This window comes from Barbus barbus, assembly GCF_936440315.1.
Source record: "Barbus barbus genome assembly, chromosome: 46".
Lineage (NCBI taxonomy): Eukaryota > Metazoa > Chordata > Actinopteri > Cypriniformes > Cyprinidae > Barbus > Barbus barbus.
The window spans coordinates 16945632-16959440 of NC_136724.1; the positions used below are offsets into that span (position 1 = coordinate 16945632).

At 35.5% G+C, this 13809-nt stretch overlaps 1 protein-coding gene across 2 annotated transcripts in view; it reads left to right on the forward strand.

The window, feature by feature from the left end:
- The window catches only part of LOC306864727 (SH3 domain-containing kinase-binding protein 1-like), a 48835-nt gene extending 37169 nt beyond the window's left edge, over positions 1–11666 (forward strand). Inside the window, exons 7-18 of one of the 2 annotated variants that reach the window (XM_079408919.1) lie at positions 700–775; positions 906–1000; positions 1251–1352; positions 1718–1769; positions 4858–4929; positions 5210–5366; positions 6865–6938; positions 7186–7295; positions 8449–8598; positions 9395–9615; positions 9771–9834; positions 10923–11666. In XM_079408919.1, the coding sequence (XP_079265045.1) occupies positions 700–775; positions 906–1000; positions 1251–1352; positions 1718–1769; positions 4858–4929; positions 5210–5366; positions 6865–6938; positions 7186–7295; positions 8449–8598; positions 9395–9615; positions 9771–9834; positions 10923–10961 (1212 nt within the window). In that variant the 3' untranslated portion in view covers positions 10962–11666. The remainder of the gene's footprint in view (positions 1–699; positions 776–905; positions 1001–1250; positions 1353–1717; positions 1770–4857; positions 4930–5209; positions 5367–6864; positions 6939–7185; positions 7296–8448; positions 8599–9394; positions 9616–9770; positions 9835–10922) is intronic. The other variant, XM_079408920.1, reaches the window with a different exon arrangement.
- Positions 11667–13809: the final 2143 nt, after the last annotated feature.

The following is a 13809-nucleotide window of genomic DNA, read 5'->3' on the forward strand; positions in this document are numbered from 1 at the left end:
CTGACAGCTTTTTATGGCCTCGGAAATGTACAATATCTTGTACGATTATTAAATTGCATGTCAAATTATTGCTGATTACTATCAAATAAATGCATCAGTTTTTTCAAAAATGTTGGAACCCTCATCGGGGTCAGGGTCAGTGCTCGTAGTTGCCCTCATTGATGACAATTAACTTACAGGCAGCATTATTATTTTTAATATGAATTAAAATTGATATGAAATTAGCTACTATATTTACGTTTATAGCTTAAAAGATGTTATATATATGTTATGCATTATATTGTATATATATATATATATATATATGTGTATATGTGTGTGTGTATATATATATATATATATATATATATATATATATATACATACAATATATACGTGTGTGTGTGTGTGTGTGTAAAATGTACAATTTTACATAACAATGATTTCTGAAGAATTATGTGACACTGAAGACTGAGTAATGATGCTGAAAATTCAGATTTGCTTTCAAGGAATAAATCACATTTTAAAGTATATTACAATAGAAAACATATTTTAAATTGGAATAACATTTCAATATTACTTTTGAATTTTTTAATGTTACCTTTTTCTGTTTTTTTTTTTTGTTGTTTTTATTTTTTATCTTATCAACCCTAAACTTTTGAACAGTAGCGCTTATAAATTATCATTGTAGTATTTGACACAGTATTTGATTCTCCTTAGCCTCAAATGGTGAAGAAAGTCGCTCCAGCTGTTGCCCAGGAAACCATGAAGGCAGAGCCTGAAAGTAAGGCCAAAGGTAACAGGAATAGATCACACCTGTGCTGTGGATTATTTAAATGCTTAAGTTGTTTATGTAGTCAAATTGTATGCAGATATGACAATTGGCTCTTAATGTGATATTGTGACTGTGAAAATTCAAATTACAGCAAAGGAGCTTTGCAAAGTAATTTTCCCGTACGAAGCTCAGAACGAAGATGAGCTGTCAATCAAAGAGGGAGACATCGTTACGATTATCAATAAGGTGAGTTTGGTGATTACAACTCAAACATTTAGCTAAAAAACAAAGTGATAAATAATTGTTTTATTCATTTTTAATGAAAAAAGTGAAATCATTGATCCAAAAATCCTATCCAGATCATTTTACAGTATACTATACATAAAATATATTCTAATTTATGCTTTCAACGTGGTTGAATAAATTGTCACTGACATCACGTCTGGCCTTCTTAGAACACAAATAGACTGAAGAAATGTGTTTTCGCTGTGTGTAGGAGTGTGCAGATGCTGGTTGGTGGCTTGGAGAGCTAAACGGCAAACAGGGAGTGTTTCCAGACAACTTTGTGAAGTTATTCATTCCTGAGGTAGAAAAAGAGGTGAGATCTTCTTGTTTGTCTCTCACTGACACACTTCAGCTTTTTTCAACGGGGAGCTCCCGTCCTTATGACAGCGGGCCTCAGTCTCTGAGTGACGGCAGCGCTGTGTTGAAACACACACACACACATATGCACACGCTCCCCTCTGCCCTGTACCTTTGACTCTCTCTTCACCCTTTGCCTGATGCAGTAGCATGTCCTTTGATGTTTTAGTGCTGTTTGGCCTGAAGGGATTGTGTTTTTAAAAGGACAAATGTGTATGGTTAACTGTATGTGTTTTAGTGTGAGTTGAACTGTGTTTTAATGAATGCATGTGGGTGTTTTAATAGGTGTACTGTTTGTTTTAACTGTGTGTGTACTTACAGAGACCTAAGAAACCTCCTCCACCTGCAGCACCAACCACTAAACAGATCACAGGTAACACATTCTTCTTCTTCTTTCCTTTTCTTTCTACATTTTTTTCTTTAATTCCTCTCACTATGTAAGCTTATTTGCCCATCTGTGATTGTCTTATTTGCTTGATTTGTTTACATATGGTGATGTATACTACCGTTCAAAAGTTTGGGATCAAAAAGATTTTTAAAGGGGTCATATGATGCGTTTTTAAAGATCATTATTTTGTATATTTGGTGTAACAGAATATGTTCGCATACTTTAATGTTAAAAAAAAAACACATTATTTGTCCTCTATGCCCTGCCTCTCTCAAACGCTTCGTTTTCTACAAAGTCCCTCCTTCCAACAAGTGCAGTCTGCTCTGATTGGCCAACTGACCCAGAGCATTTTGATTGGCCAAACACCACAAGCACTCGTCGGAAATGTAACGCCCCTTACCATAATCGCCATTACCATTAATCAAAATAAATATAAAGACAGTTAATAATGTCCTTAGTTTTACCATCAGTTCAAGCCCGAAAGGGGAACAGAGTTGCGTGACAGACACAGTGATGAATCTCATATGTGTGGTTGTGATGTGACCATGTCTCCTTCTCTCACTAACGCGAGCACACACACACACAACGCTGCGACCCCCCCCCCCCCTCTCTCTCACACACACGCACACACACACACACACACGTACACATACACGACGTGCAAAACTCCGCATTTGAACAGTCAATAGCAAATACTTAATGTTTTTAAAGGAGTCTCTTATGCTTATCAAAGTTGCATTTATTTGATCAAAAATACAGAATAAAAACAGTAATATTATGAAATATTATTGCAATTTAAAACAATGGTTTATATTAATATTAATATTGTATTATAATGTATTATATATTAAAGATTCATGTAAAAAAAAAAATCTATCAGCTGTCTATCTATCTATCTATCTATCTGCTTGATGCTCATTGGGAATCTATTTTTTGTGAATATGTGTAGGTGCAACCAGATTAGCCAAAAAGCTCTTAAAATATAAATAGACAAGTTCTTCAAAGCTTCCCTTCAGAGGTTTTGAAACGCTGCCCACATAATCTTCGTACCATGAAACAAAAGTGAGAGACAAACAGGGAACGCAGAGATCAATCAGTAGTTCTATTTCCAACACTGGTATATGGAATAGTGGTAGACTTGTAGACAGATATTTGACTATTTTTGCATTATCAGTTTGTATGTGAGTCAATATTGTTAAAATTGAGTGCTAATGTAATTTCAATGATGTGCTTGCAATTAACTAGAGCTGTCAAATTGATTAATCGTGATTAATATCATCCAAAATAAAAATAGGTTTACATAATATATGTGTATGTACTGTGTGTGCGTGTATATATCTATCATAAATATACATACACGCACACACAGATATGGAAGCAGAATAATGACAATAGTTTTTGAAACATAAAGCATGCTGAATTCCACAAATCGAAAAAAAAAGTTGCATTGCAATTAAGAGTGCTTGCATTTTAATGCCTTGTATTTCCAGGGCTTGCATTTTTAGCTCCTGAAATTTAACATAGTTGTTTATTTAAGCTGTGAATATTTCAATTCAAACATTTCACACACATTTTCATAATTAAAAATTCAATAATTCATATTCACCTTACAGAATTCACTTCCAAAAATATTAAATCTGTTTAAAAATACGATGTATAATATTCGACAGGCAAATTTCTGTCATTTTATTTCACTGTCCAAATTCGCTGCACCAAATTCAGTGGTTAAAATCCGGCAGAAAATTCAGCGGGGCACATTCAGGACCCGCAGGAATAGCAGTAGAGCACCGTTGCATCATCTCCAGCGGATTTCAGCCGTTCACCAGCAGGTGGCGCAAGCGGCTGTTGATGAAGGCCATATGTGGATCAATTCATTCATTTACAAAAACTGATTTGCAGAAATGGAGCAAGCGCTAAGTAGAAGTTTTGATTATCGGGGCCTTTATTTCGGTTGCTTAGTTTCTGTAACTTTGTATCATGGCTTGTGTGACGCTGTGCTGTAATACTGGGGTTCCCCTCATACGTCACACTCAATACAGTCAACTAATACAGTGATATAAGACCTCAGATCTCAGAACACACTTTACTGATGATTATGCAAACTATATTGACAGTTAAGCAGATGTAGAATATGAACGAACGCGCAAGGTCTCACGCTGTTTCCCTCAGAAAAGAAATCGGTTAAAGAAAACGCATTACGCGGCTCAGTAGCAATGACAGCTATTATTAGGCTTGTTTGAGATGCGCCTTGCCTCGCCTGATGAAATAAGCTAAGCGCAGTGAATACGGGCATTTCTGACCTCTAGAAGTAGAACGGATAGCTACGAGATCAAAGACGGATATCGCGTTATTCTCACTCATGTGCTGTGCTGCTGATAAACGTGATATAGCCTAATTTCAGTTCTGTTGCTTTTATATGAATATTATATGATGAACAACAAGACACTCAAAGTGCTTGCTATTTAATCCCAAGAAAGGCGTATTTATTTCATTTCTACTTTAATACAAATTTTTATAAAAATATGCCAACAATCACATATCTCACACAGAGATACAAACTTTTATTTTGGATCCAATTACTCGCAATTAATCGATTTGACAGCCATCTCAGCCATGTAACACAGTTATATAATCATGTTTCAAGTATAATATATATGTAATATAATAGTTTTTTAAAACCTATTTTAAACTGTATTGCATTGTGGGATACAGTGGATATGTCCCATTTGCTTTAATAACAGCAGAACTCAAGCGGTATCATTTTTTTTTCAAGTTGTAAAACCTGATGATTATATTCTCCAGCAAGATTTTAGATGATCCCAAAAATATCAGCAAGAACACCTGATTATCTATACTAAGAGCCACTTCATCAATAAATAAATAATATATAAAAATTCATTAGTGACCTATAAACAGCGCAGAATCTTAAGTATTTTTCTTCATTTTACAGATGTACAGTGTGGTCTCATACCCTATACATTTTGACATGTTTCTGTGTCACTTTATCTGAAAGCTTAAGTAATGTGTCAGCTGTGTCTCGTTGAACCCTCATATTATGTGTATTAATCCCCAGACAAAAAGACAGAGGCTAAAAAGGTTCCACCAGAGCGGCCTGAATCTCTCCCACACAGAGCTGAGGAAAAAGGTAGGTAACGTCTCTCTCAACTCTTTTAATTTGCATTGGTTAACTCTAATTCTGTGACTCTGACCTTCTACTACAGCAAAACCTATAGCTCTGTGCTGCCCCTCTCTAAAAGGGTTACTGCTTGTGTGTTTTCAAAGACTTCTTGTTTCTCTGAAGTAAACAGATGTTGGAATAACATTTTCCCTCTCTGGTTTAAAAACCCCTCACTTAGTTGCCTGTAAACAAATTTGTATGACTTTTTATGCCCTTTAATAACGATGATGATGATGATTACATGTAGGTGAGGAGTTGAAGCTGGGTGAGATTGCAAAGCCGTCCCTGCCAGTTGTCCTCCCAAAGAAGCCTCTCCCCCCAAAGAACAACAACTCGAATCGACCGTCATCCCTGCCACCCAAACGCCCAGACAGACCCGAGAGACCAGCTGTGCCCAATATACCGTTAGTCTCACACGCAAACACACATGAATCACTAGATCACAGAATGCACACAAAGTAGCAAGATTCTCAGCCCATTATATACAACTATAAAAAGATACAAAATATCTATGGTGAATTATGTCTTTTTGAATGTTTTGTTAGGTCTTTTTGGAGCCTTCTGGTTGCTACAAGTGATTGTAAACTTTATACTGACCCCTAGTGATTTTTCTTCAATTTCCAGCCATCATATATTTATTCATTTATGCATTTTCCAGCCATCATATATTTATTCATAAGCTAAAAGTGTAATTAATTGAGATAGCCACATAATTTTGTAGTAATGGACAATTACCTCATAATATGATCACATAATCACACACAAGTCATGATTAAATAAAGCATGATGCATCATGATATCTTATCAAAGTATCAGATGATATCATTCATTTTTTATAGATAAATACAGAACAGATTTTATCCGGCACAAAAAAAGCTGATCTCAATTAGTGTGATTAAACAGACTTTTAACAGATAAATGCACACTAAATAATGAATACAATGACACCCTATTTTACATGACTGAATCTCAGACCAGTGAAATAATTTATTTTCGGAATAGATTCATTTAGAACCATCCAAACATCATCTGTGCAGTAAATCCCAATGATTCAGTGAATCATTTGTTTTATCAACTGATTCATTTAAAACCATCCAAGCAACTTCTATGCAATCACACTGCAAAAAATTATTTTCTTCCTTAGTATTTTTGTCTTGTTGTCTAGTATATATATATATCTCCAAATTCTGGAATTAATATGTATTTACTTGACAAGTAAAATGACTTGTTTTCTGAAAATATTATCCAAATTTTGTTTAAACAATCAAAAATATCTGCCAGTGGGGTAAGAAAAATCATCTTAATTCAAAGACTAAACAAGATTATTTTTCTTACCCCATTAGCAGATATTTTACGTGTTTGAAGCAAAAACTAACAAAATTTGGATGTTTGTTTCATAAAACAAGACATAATATCTTGAGCTATTTTACTTGTAAAGTATACGCATCTTAATTCCAGAATTTGAAGATATTTATGCTATAAAACAAGACAAAAATGCTAAGGAAGTAAATCATTTTTTGCAGCGCATTCCAATGAATCAGTGAGTCATTTAGTTTTTGAATGGATTCCTTTAGAATCATCCGAACAGCATCTGTGCAGCAAATGGATTCATTTGGAACCGAACCGAAAGACTTCTGTGCAGTGAATCAATGAATCATTCAATTTTTCAGTGGATTTATTTAAACCATCAAAACCACTTTTTACAGTGATTTCAGTTAATCAGTTAATTATGTCATTTTGACTAGATTAATTTAAAACCTTCCGAATAAACCTATTCACTAGAAAGAATCAGACTTCCAGTTCTACATATTAGAAATCCTCTCTATCTGTTATTTCTCAATACATGTGCTCTGTTTTCATGGTTTAATAAAACTCATTCTGCTTTAAATCTCTTTTGTACAGGTGTGACAGTCCAAAGTCAGACGGCAGTGTTGTGGCAGCTGACCGAAGCTCTGCAGACAAATCCGTAGATATTGGTGAGATATATCCCTGTCCAGAGCTGCCTTTCATTCCACAATAACACTGTCATGACTAATAAGACTTCTAATAATCCATATCTAATCGGATTACAACAGCTCTCTGCCCATCTCACTTCATTCACTTCCATTCTGGAGATGTGCGATTACAGTCTGGCGTTTTTTCCTGTGTTCGTGATTCATATGCATGTGATATATATGTGGTCCTGTGTGTTTATGTTTGTGGTTGTGTGACGCTCGGCTGAAGATGTAGAAGACTTCGACTCCATCGTCTCATCCACAGAGAAGCTGAACCACCCGACCACGTCACGGCCCCGTGTAATGGACCGACGGCCACGATCACAGATCTTCACGTCTGTGAGTACACCAGATACTTTTCTTTTTTAAGATTTAATAATTTTGTTACATTTTTGCAATATTTATTAGTTATTTTAATATGTCTGTATTCAAAATTGCGGTTGCCCTCGACTAAAGACTTTTCTGGTTGACTAGTAGCCATTCATTTTAAGCATTAGTTGACTATTAGTTGGACGTTTATTAATAAACCATATAAATCATAATAATGAGCCTTTAATTGCCTACATAGCCTAATGAGTGCTGAAGCGCACACATAAAGCTTGCCACAGCGCACCAGCAGATATAATAATTATAAATGTCTCTGGGAAAAACAGCAAGGAGACTGCATTAACATTTTAATAATTTATTGATAAACTAGTGCTTGCTTTGTTTTTGTCTTAAGAGATGAAGTCGGCGACACTGACGGATATATTTTTCATGTCTATAAGGCAAGTAGCCTATATACGGAGTTTCGGTTAATTTTTTTGACATACTCAAAAGCACACAAATAAACGTAGAGTCTTTACAGATTCAAAGGATGTATTACTTTTATCTGTGTGACCAAAAATGACTTGCTGAGTATTTTAAGAGCAAGTGAGCGCACCAGCGCCTCCATCTGTCCTGCAGTGAACGTGCTACGGTTCAAGCTTCCACACTCCGCACAGACGTGATCGTTAACTGTTAACAATTTGTCCGTCACGGACTGCATGACTTTGCCACTTCCTGTGGATATTGCTTTAGCAACAGATTTTTTTAGTTTTAGTTTAGTCAGCTATAGTAGTCAACGTTTGACGTGGATCAAAACCTTTCATCAAAGTTGTCCTAAAACCAAAACGATACCCTTTCCGGTCTTAGGACAACATTGATGAACTTTTTTGATCCACTTCAAATGTTGACTACTGTAAAATAAGCCTACCACACAACATAAACATGCTTGTTTGTTATTATTTTTAACCTATTAAAGTGTTAAGTCAATCACATTTGGTTGTTTTCACACCTAACAGATGCAATCAGCTGGCGATGTCTCATAAATTTGTGACCCTTCAGGCATTCAACATAAATCCGTCAGATATGATTGTGCTATTTGCTATGTGTGAATGTCACATGGGCTTGCCATGCTTCGCCTGTCTGTGGGTTATCTGGTCACGATCATTTAAAAATCTCTCCTCCTTAGTCCTCTCTCTCTAGTCCTGACCTCCTGGACTCCCCATCTCCAGAGGAGGAGAGGAGAGACAAGGAGATGGGAAAGGAGGAGCAGGACTCATTCACTCCCAAAAGTTTTGACAACTCCAAGAAGATGCCCAAGGCAGTGCCAGTCATAACAGTAAGCCCCGCCCCCTCCCAGTCACCCCACCCCCTGACACCCTCCCTTCCTTTTGCATGCACATCCTTGTCCTACCACAGTGGAGCGCCATAGTCAAGCATTGTATAACAGTGACACAAAAAAAAGTATTACTTTTGGATACTTAAGTCACACTTTATTTTTAAATATGTATTTGGTGTTCTTACATTTTAAGTGTGTCTTAAAGGGATTGTTCACCTAAAAATTAAAATTCTGTCATGGTTTACCCTCCTGTCATTCCAAACATGTATGACATTCATTCTTCTGAAAACTTGAGTTAGAATAGTTAAGAGTATGATTATAAACACAACAAGGCTGTAAATATGAACTAGTGAGCAGATGAACTTACATGTTCGGCATGATGATGTTTAACCAAAAACCAATTGACTTCAGGCCGATAAACCAGAAGTGCTCAGGTTTTGGCATACTAAAAATACATAATCCCTGCAGCTCGCTGTGTTGTTTTGGACCCCACTGACTTTCAATGGACAGCAGTTTTTCAGAATATGTTCTTTTGTATTCCACAGTACAAAAAATGTAATATAGATTTGGAATGATGTGAGGATGAGTAAATAATGTTTGAGTTTTAATTTTTGGGTGAACTATCCCTTTAAGTGTCCAAATACTTTATGGTGCCACTGTACTGTGTATACACACACACACACACACAGAGAGAGAGAGAGACTGAGGCCCTGTGGAACGGCCTGAAATGGAAGATAAACAGAGTAAATGTGACTGATATGCTCTTGTTCTAATATCTCATGGGGGTTTTCCACAGGTTCCTGAAAAATCATCTTTGCCCCCTAAGCCCAATGCACCTCCATCATCTTCTGGGTCCGGAGGGGCTTCTCTCCACCAGGGCAGCACTGGTCTGCGGCCCCATTCCCCTTCCGTTGACACCCGAGTGAAGAACGAACAGGGTTCCGCCACGCTTGAGGAGCTCAGAGCACAATTACGAGACCTGAAAGGAACTGTGGAGCTCATGAAGAGCCAGCACAAGTATGAACTGGCGGGACAGGGGGTTAGATGAAAGACAGAGTGAAGTAGTGAAGTAGAAGTGGAGGGAAGTTTAGAAGGAAATTAGACGTGGGAAGTACGAGTTGATTGATTGATGTCTGTGAAATGTGTGTTAATTCTCAAATTTGTTTTCTCAGAAAAGAAATAAAACAGCTGGTGAGTGAATTGGATGAGGAGAAGAGGATTCGTATATCACTGCAGGTAAGGAGGCATTATACTAGTCATAAACGTAGCTCTAACCTGATGCAACACCTTTTTATAGTAATCAAAACAATCTTAAACATCCAAATATGTGTTGCTATTATTATTATTAATATTATTATTATTATTTTAAAAAAGGTATTATTATAAATATCATTATTAATTTTGACATTTAATATTTTATTTATCATTTTAATGTTATTTAATTTTTAAGTAATTCATTCATATTAAGATATGCTGAAATGACTTACAACTGTTTTTTTTTTTCTATTTTTAAATATTTTTATATTTAGTAAGTAATGTATGTTAACTTAATTTCAGCAATTTTGTTAATATTTAAAAAAATCAATAATTCTCAGACTACCATTCAAAAGACTGGAGTACTTTCATTCAGTAAAGATACATTACAAGTAAAGATCAAACTGTAAAGATTTACTTACCTATTTTTTTTTTTTTTTACATTGTTTACTAAATTTTATGTAGAATCCTGGAAAAAAAAAGACGTATCTCAGTTTTCACAAAAATATTATGCAGCATTTTTTAAACATTGATAATAATACTAAATGTTTCTTTAGCTGCAAACAGCATAATAGAATGATTTCTGAAGGATCATGTGACACTGAAGACTGGAGTTGTGATGCTGAAAATTCATCTTTGCTATATACAAAGCGCAGCACAAATTAGCCTAGTCGCAAATAGGCAGAGACAATGCTCATCAGGTGCGGGTGATCTACTTACGTCACTGGCACAAAATAGTTTAAGGCGTGCTTTTTTTGGACGTTTAAATAATGGTGCAAATACCAGTAATTTGACGAGCGCAAAGGTTAGTAAATCGTGTTGCGTGATTCATTTTAATACTGTCTTTCCATAAATTTTGCTTCTGAAAGGGAAAGGGTGTCCACGCCTTTTCAGCGCTAATTCTTCACTGTGCATCTTTAGTAAATCCTGACATTTGGATTTATATCTGGCCCTTGGTCACTTGATTCTCGAACATTAAACAATCTTGCTGATATGTAAAGTATGTTTTATTTCGTTTCTATTTCCCATGACTGTTTAACAGGCTGTGTCTTTGTTTTATGCTGTTTTAGATGGAAGTGGAGCAGATTAAGAAATCCCTGTCCAAATGAACTCAAGCATGCTGGATGTATCAGATGAAGGGTCAGGCTGAGGTTCCACACCACAGTTAGATTGTGCCAAAAAAAGAACAACAATGTATCAGAACAACTGCTTAAAGAAATCAACTGTTTACCCCCCATTCACTTGTACTCTTTCTGCTTTCGTTTTTTAAGAAGCTTTGTTTGCGTGTTATGCTCAGACTGGCCGCTGACTCACAGACCCGTTGCCCGGGTGTGGCCTTACTGTGGGTCATGTGATTAAAGGGTGGTGATGACCCACACCTGGAGACAGGTGATAGCGGTTGCCATGGGGATTAGCTGGTCTCCTGCACAACTGTGACACAGTTACCCCATCACCACCCTCTCTGGTACTGCCTCTGAACGCTAGTCACAGAACACATCAAATGAAGGAGAAACCAGTGCGTTTTACTTAAATACTGTTCACCTTAAGTTCTTTTCTTTTGACTTTGAGGCCTTCAGTTATTTTCTTTATATGCAAAGGTGCGTTTAATTTCACACCCCTTGCGATTTCCACAGCAACCCCACATTGAGGCCTTGTTTATTTGGAGCTTTCCAAACTCTTCTGTCTTTCCTATTTCTTTTACGTTGGTGATGACAATGAGAAAACTCGCGTTTTGTTTTCTTGAATATATATTTTAATGTACTAAATGCAATTATGTGTGCAGATTTTATTAAAAAAGATTTCAAAAATTGTTGCAATGTTTTGTTTATTCTAGATGCTCATTAACCTATTTGATGCCATTCATATACACACACACAAAGTTAGTTTAGTTATTATTATTATTATTATTATTACTTGTTCAGTACTCCGAACTTTAAAAATGTATTTTTAATAAATGAAAGTAATATATTTAAGCAATTATGTAAGAAAATAGTGTTTTTAGTTTTTTATATCTATATATATATATATAAATGCAGTGGGGGAAAGAATTATTTGATCCCCTGCTGATTTTGTATGTTTGCCCACTGACAAAGAAATTATCAGTCTATAATTTTAATGGTAGGTTTATTTGAACAGTGAGAGACAGAATAACAACAAAAAAATCCAGAAAAACGCATTTCAAAAAACTTATAAATTGATTTGCATTTTAATGAGTCAAATAAGTATTTGATCCCCTATCAATCAGCAAGATTTCTGGTTCCAGAAATCATAATATTTTGTCATATTTGAGGGTCATAATATTTTTTTTTGTTTGTTTTTTTTGGTCTCTTCAAATTTGTTATAAATCACAACTTTAAAAAATGCATTTCTAAAAAACAATTATCATATTAATTTATTTAGCCTACATTTCTTAGTATCATTTAGTTCATTGTGTTGGTCATCTTTACTGACCATCTGAAATGAGAATAACTTTAATAGAAAGTTTATTTTCCTTTCCAGAACATATCAGAAGCCTCCATTCAATCATCAACACCTGATCTGTGGTCAGATTTTAAATTCCTAGAAATGTGTTTGGATAAGAGTTACTGTTATATAACATTTTAAAGGTCATGTATATCTGAGAACTTTTATGAGATGAAGGTCATTTTAAGTTCAGCTCCTAGAAAGGGTAAGATCACACACCTCAAGCAGCTCATATACACACAAACATTCAATCCACCCTCAGAAGTACACAGAGTCAGCAGCTAGTGTGCATATGGACCCTCTCTCTCTCAAACACATTTAAGACATTCACTGATATCATTCCATAGGCATCCGCTGCTCTTTATGGTATTTGATTTGGTAATTGAGGATCAGGTCTCCTGGGTGCTGACCAGTGAAGCCTGCAGATGTCTGGGTCTCCAAGGATGGTCACATCACTAATGATGCCCATGAAGAAATGAAGATCAGAGCCTCTGAGTGCTCTGAGAAGGTAAAACCAGGAGATGTGAGCCCACCTCAGACATGGGTGTTAATTTGGTGAATCATTTGAAAAGAAATGTGTAAAAAGTTAAATATCAATAGATTTGCAGAAAGACTCATTGGAAATATGTATATTTTATTCAGACACAAAAGATGTATCATCCTAAACCCTTTAAACACACTTTTGTATACAAGAGTTAAGTTTGAGGAACTACTGTTTGTAATAATTAGCATTACACCACAACCACACAGGCGTTGAGCACCGAGAAACCAGTTTTATCAAGTCTTTTCAGTCTGTGACGCCAGTATGTTGACCGCATGTCTGAAGAAACAAATCCTGTGTTGTAATTAATATATATTTTTGTAATTTGTGTGAATTACGGGATGTGTTATTCACATAATCTCATATGTGTTGCCTGCCTTGTCCATAAACAAATGAAATGATGATTAATTAGTAATATTAAAACTTGCCATTATTCTTTATCTTAAAGAACAAAAGACAAACAAGGAAATAAATGTGTAAATGTATTATTATTTTTGTATATTATAGTAGTTGTATCTGTCAAAGTTAGTTAGTGGTTAAATGGTATGATCAAAATCAGACATGTGATGTGTAAAAAAAACAACAAAGCAAATTAAGATTAATATAATAATATAACCTTAATATAAGGTTAACGCTGGCTATGAAATGCCAAAACAAAAGCAGTCTGTTATTTTATGACAAAAAAAAGTCATTTCCATGACATATGCTATAAAAAACAACTGATAAGTTAAAAAAAAAAAGTTATTTGGAATATGCACATTGTTGAAGGGTGTGAAAAGTTTCCACGAAGCCTCGCGAGGTATTTTGTGTACTAGTCCAGTTTGACGATTATTATCTGATCTGAAACGAAAGGAAAATAACAGTTGAAAGTTAAGCCAGTTTGGGGAGCTGGAGTCATAGACCTGCCGTAGCTCTGTTTGCCATGCGCGTATCAACAAGTTTTATATTTAGGC